Source organism: Coturnix japonica, chromosome 10 (genome assembly GCF_001577835.2).
Source record: "Coturnix japonica isolate 7356 chromosome 10, Coturnix japonica 2.1, whole genome shotgun sequence".
In the NCBI taxonomy this organism is placed as follows: Eukaryota; Metazoa; Chordata; class Aves; order Galliformes; family Phasianidae; genus Coturnix; species Coturnix japonica.
In genome coordinates, this window is record NC_029525.1 from 1,086,239 (window position 1) to 1,100,653 (window position 14,415).

Consider the following 14,415-nt stretch of genomic DNA (forward strand, 5'->3'; position numbering starts at 1 on the left):
ATGGAGCTTGCAGATTCATTCCTTGCATCTCCAGTCACGTAACAGAGCGTGGAATTGATGACCTTGGGCCCGAAAGGGAGCAGTGCTGACTTATTGCTCAGATTGCAAACTTCTCAGGGCTTCTCACTCCGGTCTCTGGAGAATTAGCAAATAGCATCATTTCTCAGTGGCAAAGGTGACAGTGGTTGCACAGCAGGGTTTCAAAGCAAGAAAAAAGTAAAAATGGAAATACTTTTACAGGTTTCTTCTGGGGAAACACAAAGCTGCCATTGAAGTGTACAATGAAGCAGCTAAACTTGATGAAAAGGACTGGGTAAGTGTTCTGTTGCTTTGCACATTAATGCACAATGCTGGTGGCTCTCCATTTTTCTGAAAACAGCTGCAGATGCATTCCAAGCAGAGGTGAGCTGGTGCTGCCTGCACTGTGAGCAGACGGGGAGCTGCAGGGCTGAGAAGCATCACATTTTAGCATGGGCTCTTGAGCACTGAGGCTTTGCACCCTCTGGTTTGAGGGTTTCAGCCTTGCAAATTTCAGACTACACATCCCACACCTTGTCCTGGGGCACAAACAGGCAACATGTTTGAACTTTGCTATCAGTAGCCATTTATAGTACAAAGAGCTAAATTACCTTAAGGAAGGTATAGAAAATGCTTCCCTCTGTTAGCTTTAAACACTGTTATCATTAAAACTCACTTGAGTAATTGGGAATCCTTTAATAATGCACAAAATGAAAAAGATTACCCTCAAGTTAGCTAAAAGAGTTACTTCTTATCTACCAAGCATTACCTGCTTTGAAAAAAATGTAGGCTGGTAAGTACAGGAGCAATAATTAAATCAGCTTGTTTCTCTCAGGAGGAAAAAAGCGTAAAGGAAGAACATTGCAGAGGGAAGTGTGTGACAGGAGGTGAGAAGAGAGAGGACACAGCTTTCAGTTAGTTGTGGACAGCCTTTTGCAGGTGACCCTTTTTCCTGCAGAAGTGTTGCTTCTAAGACAGACTTGCTACGTGTGATCTTATTTGCTAAGACATCAGGCTCTTGCTGACTTTAGCTCTGCTTCTGGTGCTCAGTTGATCTACAACTGAGGCTCACTGCAAGGATCCATTTGGTATTATTTTTCTTGTCAGCTCAACCTGTGCCAGTCAAATTGGAAACCTTGTCATGGATCTTCTATGAAGTCTGTGTTCCCTTAGCTGGCCTGGCTGCCTGTAGTATGTGCTTGGCATGGCTGTAGCTTTATTCCCAGCTGCAGCAGGCACATTTCATTGGAGGTTTTGGTTGTTTTTTTTTCCCCACAGCTGGTTTGATACTGGCAGTAGGGCCAGCCTGTGCTATTCTCTTGTGGTATTATATTCTACAAGCCATAGTAACCGGGAGCAGCTCTTTGATTCATTACTGTTCTCCACAGATAGAGAGACTGCATTGAGGAAAGTATCATTCTGAGGGGGTTAATGGGTAAATAAGGAAGTTTCCTATTAAAGGTCAAGTCTGTCTAAACTGATGAAGTTTACCAGAGCAGAAATGAGGAATTGTGGACCCTGCTTTTCTGCTCCCCAGGATGTGCCAGGGTAAGGAAGGTGACAAGTAGCTTGGCAGTTACACTGCTGGCAATGAATTAGAGGCATGATGGTTCCCTAGAGTGTCATCAGTGTGTTTAAGATGCCAAAGTGATCTTCCAGCTGTGTTGCAAACATGTTTAAACTGCCCAAGATTCTGGATTTCAGCCCTTCTGCTGCCTGACTTCTGTTTCTTGGGTTGGAAGGGACCTTAAAGATCATTTGTTCAGCTGAATGCAGTGTTGTGCCGATCTCTGAATGTACAGGTAAGTGAGGAGCCACCTATAACGACAGCAGGTGTCAGCTTCAGAGATCTCACTGGGAACTGAGTCGGAAAACAGCCTTTCCTCATTCTCCAAAGAGATCTCCATCATTCTTTGCCTCAGGCTCTGTGGGCTGTAGTCTTGTGAGTGCCATTACATGTAAGCTCTGTAGGTTCCTGAAGCAGCTTGTTTTTGTAGGTTTATTTGAACAACAAAGCAAGCTTGTGGGCAGGTACAGAGGTCTCCCTGTCCAGCGATGACTGTTGTCAGTGGTAGGTTGTGTAGCATGCATCTCAAACCTTATGCTGGTTTGGTTTTGTGTTGTTTCTTACAGGAGATCAGCCACAACCTGGGTGTGTGCTACATGTACCTGAAACACTTCAACAAGGTAATGCAAATACTCATCTTACCTACATGACAAATGGAAGACAGGGCTCCCAGAAGTGTCACTTTGGTAGTTTCAAGTGGATCCTTTGCAACTATTGGTGTCAAGGAATTGTTTTTCTCCAGTGTTCATCTCTGGATTCAAAAGATAGTGAGCTGTGTCTGTTCTCATCTGTGTGTTGAATTGGGTAGTGCTGCTCATGCTTTGTAGTCAGTAAAGAATTTGAGTGGAGTTTTGGTCCCTGGGCCGAGGTGACATTCCTCTGTCTGATTTGGCTGTCTGTGCTTGCTGCTGGAGTAAGCGTTGTAGTGAGGAATAAGCTGTAACATACCTGTAACATAGGTATTAACCTAGCAGATCTGAAGCTTCCCTCTTACCAACTTCAAACACAGGAACTGTGGTCCTCTCTTCCTTGGGAGGTCATTGCCTCTCCAGGTGGCACACTTTGAGCCAAAAGGTCCCAAAAAGCATATGGTTCCTGGTGGAGAACTTGTTTCAGCCCTTAGCTGGGTTGGGGTTGCTAGCAGGGCTCTCTGAGCTCAGTTCCCTTTCCCTAGCTGCTGTGGATTGCTCTTGGGCTGCTGCTTTGCTCTGTAATCACTGATTATGTTTTTATTCCCTGTGGTTGTGTGTTTAGGCACGAGACCAGCTAAACAATGCCCTGGAGATGAACAGACACGATCTGACTTACATGATGCTGGGAAAAATTCACCTCTTGGAAGGGGAGACTGAGAAAGCCATTGAAGTCTATAAGAAAGCAGTAGAGTAAGAAATATATTTTTATTTCATTTTTTTTTTCTCTTATCTAACTGTGTGCTAGGAGGAAGTTGATGGTATCCTAGATTTGAATTTAGGGCACAGTTAAAAAGTTAATGGGGGTTCTAGTGTTTCTGTGCAAAGCAAGCACTTTCCGAGCTCTCTGACTGTCTCTGCTCTCAGCTGTAGTCCTCCTCCTGCTGACAACGTGTCAGGGAAGAAGGTAGCTGTTGGAAGGTCTGCCAAGAAAATGTGGAAAACAAATGGACAGATATGCCTGGGAGCAAACATATCTCAAGCTGACTTTGTAAATCCCAAAGGCTTATCTACTGAAAAGATTTCACCCCAGCTGTCTCTCTAACCCTGACAGTCTCTCAAAAATCAGTTGTTGGGTTTCACATGCTGTTTTTGCTTGGAGTGATTTGTGTTTGAAGGAGAGTGAGTAGGCAGAAAGGAGATGGGCTGGTGCCCGGTGAGTTTCTCCCACCCTGTCACTGCTTCTCAGTTTTGATCTGTCTTGTTTTAGGGCATTCCCGAGTTCCTGATTTAGCAGAGCTTTTAAAATGTGGGCAAAGCAGTAAAGGAAAGCGGGAGTGTGCCAGAAGCCAGGGGAGGCTGTACAGTTTGTACGGGCTGTTTTTGTATGCTGTTTCCTTACACACCTGCTTTTGGCTGCTGACAGTATGTTGGGTTGAGTAGACATTTGGACTAATCTAGAATGTTTATTGTGTAAGCAATCCTTGCTAAGCATCTTACCAGCTTTATATTAGTTATCTCGGTGCCCCCTTCTCTCCCTTTTCGTTTTTTCTTCTCATCTGCCTGTGACATTTTGCCTGCTGTTAGCAGCTGCAGGAAAGTCTGTCACTGCTCTCTGGGTATGCACCACCAGGCACAGCGTTTGCTCTGGTTGAGGTGCCTGTGTGGTTGTATGTATTAGGTTTTCTAAGATTTGATGGTAAGGTAAGTAAGGCCTCAGATGTACAATGTCCTTTTGTACTTTGTTGTTGTTGTCCTTTGCATCCTCTTTATTTAATCCAAATCATCTGGGAGTGGGCTGCATTTAGAAGCATTCACAACATTGCTGCCTGAAGCTCAGACTAGCAGTGAGGGTTTGGGAGTTACTTACAGTAATTGAAAACACTAAGGATCTGTTTTTCTCAAGCCTTGCTGTGCTGAACAGCAGCACGTATCATCAGGGATGTGTGAACTACCAGGGCAGTGCCTGTCTGAGCACCATGGATGGCAGTGTAGCACAAGGCTGTGGTGAGCAATGTGCAGCTTGGTATCTTATGGCAGAATGAACTGCAAGTCTGGTGATGAGCATGTAGAATCCATCAGAAGCGCTGAGGATTGCCTGTCACACATGGCCCAAGAAGCTGGCGGTGGATTTACAGGATGTTTTATGAGAGACAGTGGGAAATCCCATTTTCTATTTCCAGGTCACTGATGCAGGCTCCCTGTGAAGATTAATAAAACCACATTATCTTATTATGCCACCAGATCTGTTTCACTTCCCATTAATGTCCGTAAGGCATTGTGAAAGCTTAGATGTACTGTTGGTCAAAGGAAGTCTCTGTGATGGTAACTGTTGCAATATTTGGGTTTAATAGTAACAGTTAATTTCCTGGTGTGCTACTGATATAATGTGGCACAGTGATTCTGTTTTTACCTTGTTCTAGTGGGGCCAATAAACAGTGCATCTCTCTGGCTTTTGTATTACAGATTTTCTCCAGAAAATACAGACCTCCTTACAAAACTGGGGTTAATTTACCTGCAGGTACTGAAAACTGTTAACTAGTTATTATATGAACTTAATTATTTGGGAAATGATTGGTTAATTTCTGTCTTCAGTTGACTTGCACACACTTCTGTATTTCATGTGGCAGTTTGCTTTTCTGTGTCTTCCTTTCTCCTTTTGCTGCTAACAGCAAATTGATTTCCTGGATCTGAGCCAGAACAGGAATTCTGTTTGGCAGCTGCCCTCATTCTGTTCTAAATCCTCCAAGTACAGTCATTACCTTGCTGCTGGAGCTGTCATCCAGCAGGTTCATCTGCTACAAAAGCAGCCATGAAATGGTTAGCACCAGTGCACCATAGTGCAAAAGAAGGGAGACTTCTTTCCATGTGAAGAGCACCAGGGGCCCTCGGGGACACTGTGGTGAAGGAACTGGGGATCTGCAGAACTGCAGCTTATTTTACGGGGGAGGTAAAGGAGCAGAGGGAAATCAACTTGAGTTCGCTGTATAGAAATGTCAGAGCACAAAGAATGCAGAAACCTTTGTTGTGCTTGGAACAGTGAATCCTGCTCAGTAAAATCCATTTTTAAATATTCATTTTGTACATAATCAAACAGGAATGTGTGTGTTTCATTAAATAATGGGAAACACTGTAAAATTCATTTTTCCGAGTCCTTGTTTTTAACAGAACCAGGAATTCTGGTGTCCAGAAGGTGTGTTCTCTTTCTAAACCCCTTATTGCTGCACTTCTTGTGTCCATTGCTTCTTTTCCAGCTTGGTGATTACCAGAAGGCTTTTGAACACCTTGGAAAGGCGCTCACTTACGACCAGGGCAACTACAAGGTATCAGGAGTGGAAATGAACCAGATGAGTGATGATGAGATGCCCTCTTAACACTTAGTTCCAGTATCAAGCTTTGTCATCCATGTCCTGGGGAGGCTGAAAAGGATCATGCCAAGAAAGCTTTCTGCAAAACTTGCGCCTATTTTAAACAAATGATGCTTTCTTTGCAATGAAAGTCTTCTGGGCATTGTTTCAGAAATCCCAAGACCTGTACCTGGGTCACTGTGACTCCTGAGAGCATAGGGACAAATGATGTTCCATTGTGGTGTTTTCCCATTTGCTGTTAATCCTGTCTGTGCTTCCAGCTGTTGAATACAGGTGTGACTTTTCCTTGGCTCTGGTCTTGAAAGCCAGGCTTGGCATCTAGGTATCATTTCTGATTGTGAAAGTGCTTCCCTTTTTGGGCATGCTACTTCATTTCTCTGTGCCTTGTTCTCCTCCTGTATGACGTTAGCGATGTACAATGTGCAATGTGTGGTTGACAACTGTTGCATGAATACAAGCCAAATGCTATTGTGAAAACACCTTTACACTTACAAATTTTACTTGTCACGAGGATCGCTTAGCCAGCTTAGTTTAAATATAGCATGTTGCAATTGCTTGCCTTCCCCTCCATGCATATTTCCATTAATTTGCAGTACCATGCAGTCAGTGTGAACTAGGCTGGCTTTGCTTGCTTGCTTTTTATTTTTTAACTCTCCTGTTAAGTTACACCAGAACTATTTCTGTCTGTACTTGTTGGTTAAACAAAATGGAGTACATAGATCTTCTCATAGAGTTGGGCTCTAGAGGTGAGGTATCCTGCACCTCAGAACATACCTTATGCACTTCTCACACTGTAGTGTTTCTGAGACAGTTACAATTGAGATAAGGCAAGAAGTGGGCCTGAGTCCCTCTTTGCTCCTCTTGAGATAGCTTTAGTTTAGGAGCTTTGTCCCCTTGCCTTCTTGTTGTGCTTGGGGAAGTGCATGCCCTCAGCTGGTCTGTCTCCTTTTCTCTTGAAGGCTACGTTGGCAGCTGGCAGCATGATGCAGGCCCATGGGGATTATGATGTTGCCCTCTCCAAATACAGGGCAGTGGCCAGCAGCATGCCTGAAAGCCCTCCCCTGTGGAACAACATTGGGATGTGCTTCTTTGGCAAGAAGAAATATGTTGCCGTGAGTGTGGTTTCCTTTTTCCTTTCACCTGTATGAACCAAGAGCTCTGCTGGGGCAGACAAGAGATCTCTCTGGCTGCACTGCTGTGTGGCACACTTCTTCCTTTACTGCAGGCTATCAGTTGCTTGAAGCGGGCAAACTACTTGGCTCCTTTTGACTGGAAGATTCTGTACAATCTGGGCTTAGTCCACCTCACACTGAAGCAGTACGCGTCTGCTTTCCACTTCCTCAGTGCTGCCATCAACTTCCAGCCCAAGATGGGGGAGCTGTATATGCTCCTTGCAGGTAATGAAATACTGTTACCCAGCTCTCGTGTGTTTGGTGGTCTTCTGCCTGGAAGATCAATGTTATACAGAGGGAAAGTTTGGGCTGAAGTAAACAAGTATTAGACACAAGTTGTATTTGTGAACAAGTGACATTCAGTATTATCTTAAAAGTGAAATCCTTGTGAAGCATCATCTTGTATGTTTTCCTTTGGTACAGTTGCTCTGACAAACCTTGAAGACATTGAGAATGCAAAACGTTCCTACGAGCAAGCTGTGGCACTGGACAAGTAAGTCTTAATCATATTGGTCAGTTCTTCATCACGTTGCTGTTCCTTCCTTTACCTGTTTTCCTTCATGTGCTTTGTCCCTCTCTCCTCTGACCCCTAAATGGCTTACACTGGGGACACATTTTCTTCCAGAAGCAGTGCAAATTAGTTTTAAAACCTTCTTTTTCCATTCAGCTCTGAGAAATGAAAGAAAACTTATTTGAGACCAAATGAAAGCTGGTTTTCATTTTGCTGTTTATTTAGCGAGTCAAGAGATGGTGACTTTGGATTCCAGTCTCCCTTCCCGGGAATATGGAGCACACTGAGTAGACCATTCATCCCGGAATATTTTATAACAGCTTGAGCACTGCACAGAGCACCGAGAGGCTTTTGGGATAAAGCCTTTCTAAACTGACAGAGGCAAGATTTTAGCTGGAAAAATGCAAGCAAAAAGATGATACAAAGCATATAAAAGGGACCTTCCTCCTCCATTTTACAAGCAATGTCAGTATCGGGAACCTAGCTATTAAGACCAGAGCACCTGCTTTCAGCAGTGTTACAATGAGCCATTACCATTGCTTCAGGCAGGAAAAAACCCAGAGTTTTGTCTTAAATCTATGAATAGTTTTGGCTGCCTGGGTCTGCTTTTTCTTTACCTTTCATGTTTTACCTTTCAGGTATTAACTAACAGGTGATGCTCCTCCCCAGCTTGCTGCAAATTTTGGAGCAGCCAGCACAGTGCTCCTGAGCCCAGCAGTATGTCTGCTGGCAACAGAGCTGCAGGGCAGGCTCTTTCCATCTGCAGTGGTCACCACGAGGTGGTATGTGTAAGGAAAGGCTGCTCCCTGTCCCCTTCAGCCTAGTCTAGACCAGGCTTCATTCTGAAACTAAGGAGTTCTGGAAGTTTCTGCTTCACACTGCACTGTGAGAGCATTTTGCAGTTACGCTTCAGCCCTTCCTACCAAAATGACTGACCAGCCTCCAGTCGACTCCTCTGCCTGGCTTTCCTGGTCAGAATTCCACGCCTTGCAGGGGGTGCAGAAGCTGAAGGTTGCTCAGACATAAGCCACAGGTTTCTGTGCTTTGATCATAGAGAAGGAATTGAAATGTAGCTCCACGACTTTGCCTAAAGGTTTGGCAGTAGCAGGATGCTACAGCTTCAGTTTTACCAGGAAAATAAAACCCGATCAAAGCAAAAATGAATCCTGACTGTGAGTGGCTTCTGGGAGGAACATCCAGAGACTGTGAGGCCTTGTTCAGCTGATGTGCCATGTGTTTCCTGCAGTCACTTAGTAGCTGAATCCCTGTCCCTACAGGTTTCCTTCTGTGGCAGGTTAGGAACTGCCTCGCCGGGATGCGTTTTGTTTTTATTGCAGGATTGGTGTTCCAATTCCTCCACTAAAGGAAATCCAATGGTTATGAATGCTATCAGATTTCTTCTAATGGTCTCTTCCTTGCAGCGCTGTCATACAACTTAGTGTGGATGGATGGCCCTGGCCTGTAGATGACACTTGCTATTTATTGAGCGGTAGCAGCAGCCTTCCCTCCTGTGCCTTTCCCCAAGGAGGCGCGGTGCTGGAAACTGGATGGCTCCAGCTATCCCTGCCGTGCTCCAGGAGAGGGCACCAGTCCCTTGCTCATGTTTCTTGAGCAAAACGCACAAAGCGTCCCTTAGTCCCCTGTGTGCAGGGATACACGTCTGCGCCTCGGTCTGGCCACGGGCGGCCTCTGCTTTTCCAGGGCTGAGCCTGGGTGAGAAAGCAGGAGCTCCTGGGGCAGGGCCTGCGCCCACCTTGCATTTTACTTTGGCAGACAGTACCTGTGCGTTTTGTTTCTCTGAATGTTCCCCTACGGCACCACACACACATATGGTTTTACTGGGGGAGGGAGCGAGAAGAGGCAGGGGAAATGAATTGCAACGTGTGTTCTGTAGTGTGTCAGCCTGTAAAATACCATCAGTGAGGTGCTGCCGCTGGCCTGACCCACCTGGAGCGCTCTCCTACCAACTGTCAGAGCTGCGGGGAACTGAGGTAATCAGCACAGAGATCACCCCCATATTGAACACATACATCCTGTATTTACTGCAGGTGCAATCCCCTTCTCAACCTGAACTATGCTGTGCTGCTGTATAACCACGGGGACAAGAAGGGGGCCCTCTGCCAGTACCAGGAGATGGAGAGGAAGGTCACTGCACTGAAGGAGAGCAACAGTCTTGATTTTGACCCCGAGGTATGTGCTTAAGAGTTGTCAGCAGGAACTAAATAGCCACATTAAGGCTGGCAACAAACAAGGGGGAAGTTTGACTTCTGAGTCCAATTATTAGGAAGAATTCTGCTTATGAGATTTTCTAAGTAGAGCAGTCACCTGCTGCGAGCTGTGTGCTTCATTTCTGCTCTTTGAAGCCCAGTTCTTCAATCAATATGCAGCAAGACAAGATTCCCTCTTAATTAAGGGAATGAATTAGCGGAGATGTTTCCCTCAAGCACCAAGGCAGTTAGCAGCCCTGCACACAGCTCTTTTTCTCTGTTGACTTCGTTGTTGTCTGAAGTGTCGCTGTCTATGAGAGTCTTCTCTATTTGTTTCTTGAGAAGATGGTGGAGGTTGCCCAGAAGATGGGAACTGCCCTGCAGGTCGGAGAGAGCCAAGTCTGGACGAAACCTGCTAAGGAGTCTAAATCCAAGCAGCGAAGCACACCATCAGGGAAGTCTGCCAACACGCAGCAGCCGTTGGGCTCCAACCAGGCCTTGGGTCAAGCCATGTCCTCAGCTGCCAGCTATGGGAAAAGCATGCAACTTCCACCAGGTACCTCTCTTTTGCATCTCTGTGAAGTGAAACCATGGGAAGGGAGAAGAGAAGAGAAACCTCCCTCACTTTGAGTATGGCATATGTTTAGGGAGGTATTTACTTGCTTACACAGAGCTCCTTTCAGCCTTATAAGGCTTAGGCTTATAGCTGTACATGCTGCAGCTTGCTATGTGGGAGCATCTCCTGAGCCATTGCTTGCAGCCTGACCTCCTCTCACCCCTCAGCTTCCCAGGAGCAAAGCACTAGAGATGCTGCTCAGCACAGCGATGTTCTGTCACTGTATGTTTTGTTTCCTGTGGGTTGGCACAGAAGGAAGGTTGTGTAATCCAGGCCATTTCTGTGGCACCCCTAAGGACCTGCTCCATTTCTCACGACAGCTGAAAAATAAAAGCACACGGGAGTTGAGGCGTTAGCTGAAAGGCCTTGTCATCCACATCAGCAAACCTGGCTCGTAAGATTAGCTGTCAGCTTAAATGTAAGCCTAGAAACAGCTTCAGCGTGGCAGTGTCCTGTTTTGATTTAGTTCTGTAAGTTGCTGTTAACCACGGGGAAGCTCTCTCTGAGACCTCTAAAACTGTGAGCTGAGAACTGCACTGTGGTTTTGGTTACAGTCTGAGTACAAACCAGACGCAGTGGAACTACTTTCCAAAGCTCGAGTTTCTTCTCGCAGCAGCCCAGCTGAACAAGAGACTGCCTTAGCTTCTCTTCAGCAGAGCTCCAAGTGCTGTCATGTCTCTGGCTAGGTAATTTGCAGAAAAGTTGAGTGCTGTTATTAAGTTTCATGCTAGGCAGAAGAAATCAGAAAAAAGAAGAGCTGTGGTCAATTTGTGTCTCTGTGTTGCTTGGGGGTGCTGAAGAAGACACAGAGTGTATGCAGTCATCCTGTAACTTCTCTCCCCAGGTGCCGGAGCATCAGCTTCCCTTGCAAAGCCTCCCTCGCTGCCCCTGGAACCAGAGCCAGGCTCAGAGCTGAGCCCAGAGGAGACCTCAGCGCCAGCAGAGGCCGAGGAGCAGCGGCAGCAGAATCACAAGAGTCGTCAGGCAGCAGAATAGGATGGGCTCGAGGCAGTGGGGGCAGGCGTGGGAAATTCCAGTGCTGCCTGACCTGTGGGGCAGGGGACCTGTCCTCCTGACCCGGAGAGGCTTCACCCCGCTGTCAGTTAGTGTAGATGCGGCATTTCTGTCAGTGATTTTAGCGTGAGGTCTCTGCCTTGTCCCAGGAGTCACGGCAGCAGTCAGAAGAGGACGCTTCATAGTTACTGTGAGTGCAGTCACACCTCACTTCCTCAGTTGGGAGGACGGCGGCTCTGCAGGGAGAGTGCAGCAGCACAGAAGGCAGCCAGCCCTACATTCCAAATTCTTTGCTGAGAAACAGGGTGAATGAGGCTCAGCAGAGCCCCGTGCTCCTGTGATTCGAGTTCTTCCTTTAGAATTAGTATTGCCCAACGTGGGGGAAAGGTTGGTTTGCAGGGAAGAAATGAAGATCTTTTCTGAGAAGCCTTGCCATGCTCAGCTTCAGTGCTGAATTTGTTTTAGTAAAGCAGCAGCCACGTTCTGAAGGACAGAGTTATGGCCTCTTGTGAGAGACTTTGAGGAGATTCAGTTCTGCGAGCTGCAAGAAGGCAAAGCGGCCCCATGGTGAGCAGAGCAAAGAATCTTAATGCCCCTGTGCTACTGAGATGTTTGGGAAGTGTTTGTATCCTCAAAGATTAAAATCTGAGCCTTCCTTTCTCCGCTCCTGTCAGTTTTCTTGCATTTGGATTTATCCAGAGCGTGATGCAGGCCTTCAAAACAACTGTGCTGGGGAACTAAGCTGGGCCCGTCATGCTTTACATAAGGAACCAGTAACTGGGTTAAGTAAGCGTGGTTTTCACCCTCTGCATACAGAGAACTGTGCTGCTGTGGGACTTGGGATTTCACTTTTCCAAGCAGTTCAGCACTTTCTGCCCAAAGAAGCTGTATCTTCAGGAGGGCTCAGCTCATCTGCTAATTAGGCTGATGAGCTTTTAAAAATACAGCTTCTGTTTCATAATCAACACGTGCGGTGGGATGAGGTTTGTGATGGAAAGCTCTCTGCAGCAGCCTGTAAAACAGCATGACCCTGGATAAGTTAACATCCTCCAGCAGTGCTTTCTGGCTGGCTGCTTTTACCCAGAGCAATGGTAGTGTGTTTTTGGGGTGCAGCAGGGACCCGAAGTGCTGCCCTGCCCCCCAGGGGCCACTAAAAGTGGGATCCCTTTGCTTTGTTTTGACTGACAGAACTGCCTGCTCACCTCAAATGTGGCTTTTTGTTTCATCCATCCTCTGCTGGTTGGTTCTCTGTCAGTCCATCCCTGCAGCAGCACTCCTGTAATGCTTTCCTTGTGCTAGGAGCAAAAGGAAACAGAGGTTTTGTGCAGCAGCCGCCAGTTGAAACAAACCAGACAAACTGCAGTGTAATTTAGGTACAATGCGGCCTTTTTATTTGCTTTTAACTTTTTATTCTGCAGATTACTGCAGTGTAAGGGGAGGCCAAGAGTGTGGAGCAGGGGTGGGCTGGGAATGCTCTCTAGCCCCTAAAACCTTTGTTCAGTTTGTATTTTTCTGTACCCATTGCTTGTCATTGTTTGGGCTCACTGTAATGTGTGTCAGGTTTGGGAAGTTCCAGTACAAGGAGCAGCGGGCGGAACAGAGCGGTCACAGCATTGCTGATACAGGCAGCTTTACCCTCCAGATATTTGTTGTAAGCAGGGTAAGGTAACTTCAGGACTGAGGCATTAAGGAACTGCTGTGTGGGAGCAGCCTCATCCCACAGGTGGCTGTGGGAACCAGGACCACTGCTTTCAGAGTATGGCCTCCATGTGAGGCTCTTTGCTCACCCGGCCCCACCTGTACCAACTGTTCCCTTTAGGCTGCTGGGAGCTCTTTCAGGGCAGGTGCTATGCATTACTCCATGGGCTCTGCTGCTTAGGGAGGCACAGTAAAGGTGTTCAAAATGTTCCTTCAAAGGTACAAAGCTTTATGCAGCTGATTAACTCTTCTGTGAAAAAGAACAGTAGCACCATGGTACTCTTTGGATTTGAAGGGAGCAAAAGGGAGCGTCATGTCTGAGGAAGTGTTTTTAAATATGTAATTATGTTGGATAATAAATATGACTGCAGTCCCTTGTGCTGTCCCCTCTCCTCCTCCTGGGGGCTGTGGTGGCATTATTTGCACACAGAAAAGTCATGGTGTATTTATAGAGGCTTTCTGTGCTACCTGGAGGAACAGTCCCACCTCACTGCCACCACTGACTGAAATTAGGCAAGGCCTGTACCAAATCACACATGGAACTTGGAAAAAGCTGCTTCTGGCATCAGCTGTAATTCTTACTTTGGTGTTGACTTTATTTTTCCCTCCTAATTGAGAACATAAGATGGAAAAGAATAACAAGCTCAGTTTCCAGGGAAGCAGAAGCCACCTGCTTTAGGACATTTTGTTTCCATTTAAAAGAAGTCCTTCAGTCAACATGGTTACATCAAACTGCTACAGGAGGCGGACTGTGAACTGACTTCCTCTCAGGGAAGAAAACACAAGACACTGCAGCTCCAGAAGCCCAGCCAGCAAGACCTTGCTTCAGCCAGGAGTAATTCCTGTCCCCACACCGTGCTGGTGTGGAGGTCCCTGAGACAGTGGGATGTGGGCTGACACAGCACCCCCAGCTGCTCCCTGTTTGCCCACTTGTGGTCATGGGCAGACAAGGTGGGGTAAGGCAGACCCTGCCTTGCATTAGAGATGAGCTTTGGATGTTTCCCTGTTGGGAGGGGCAAGGACTTTTCTGCAGAGGCAAACAAACCTCAACAGTGAATGAAGAACGGTGTGCTTTATAAAGTTCCACACATAACCACACCACAAAAGGACACATAATACAACAAGTAGTTCATCAGCCATGACTGGTTTCTATGAACAGTTCAAATCACTGTTTTCTGCTGTGGTTCTTGAGACAGGTGAGCTTTGAATCCTGTTTTAACCAGGCTGCACTGAGCAGTTCTACTGGGATCACGGGTGAGGTTTTCAGAATATCTGTTTCCCCCACTTGCATTTTAATGCGATTGTTCACCCTTAACTGCTGGGATTTGTTTCCTTCAGCTGCTGTGTGTTCGGGGAAGGCTGGCAGTGGGTTCAGCTTACAAAGGGACTGTAACAGCTTAGAACCAATGCCTCTCCCAGGTTTCTGGCACTGATGATAACGCTCAGACATGCTTGTTTCCAACCTGCATCCATCGATTGCATGAGAGAACTTTATCTGACATCTCTGAACAGAGAAGAGAGAAACTTTTTGTGTCTGCAATAAAGTTTGGCTAAAGAGTTTTGTCAGCCTCTGCTGCTGGAGGGGAAGGCAGACAGGAGCGAGGTCCGGGAGGCA

At 46.5% G+C, this 14,415-nt stretch overlaps 1 protein-coding gene across 4 annotated transcripts in view; it reads left to right on the top strand.

Moving 5' to 3' along the window:
• Window positions 1-13,173, top strand: part of BBS4 (Bardet-Biedl syndrome 4) — a 30,720-nt gene extending 17,547 nt beyond the window's left edge. For 3 of the 4 annotated variants that reach the window (XM_015872376.2, XM_015872377.2, XM_015872375.2), the window contains exons 5-15: window positions 241-313; window positions 2,152-2,205; window positions 2,840-2,967; window positions 4,681-4,735; window positions 5,469-5,537; window positions 6,542-6,694; window positions 6,808-6,979; window positions 7,178-7,247; window positions 9,314-9,455; window positions 9,818-10,028; window positions 10,933-13,173. In XM_015872376.2, coding sequence (XP_015727862.1) covers window positions 241-313; window positions 2,152-2,205; window positions 2,840-2,967; window positions 4,681-4,735; window positions 5,469-5,537; window positions 6,542-6,694; window positions 6,808-6,979; window positions 7,178-7,247; window positions 9,314-9,455; window positions 9,818-10,028; window positions 10,933-11,084 — 1,279 coding nt within the window. In that variant the 3' untranslated portion in view covers window positions 11,085-13,173. The remainder of the gene's footprint in view (window positions 1-240; window positions 314-2,151; window positions 2,206-2,839; window positions 2,968-4,680; window positions 4,736-5,468; window positions 5,538-6,541; window positions 6,695-6,807; window positions 6,980-7,177; window positions 7,248-9,313; window positions 9,456-9,817; window positions 10,029-10,932) is intronic. The other variant, XM_015872374.2, reaches the window with a different exon arrangement.
• The last annotated feature ends 1,242 nt before the right edge of the window (window positions 13,174-14,415 follow it).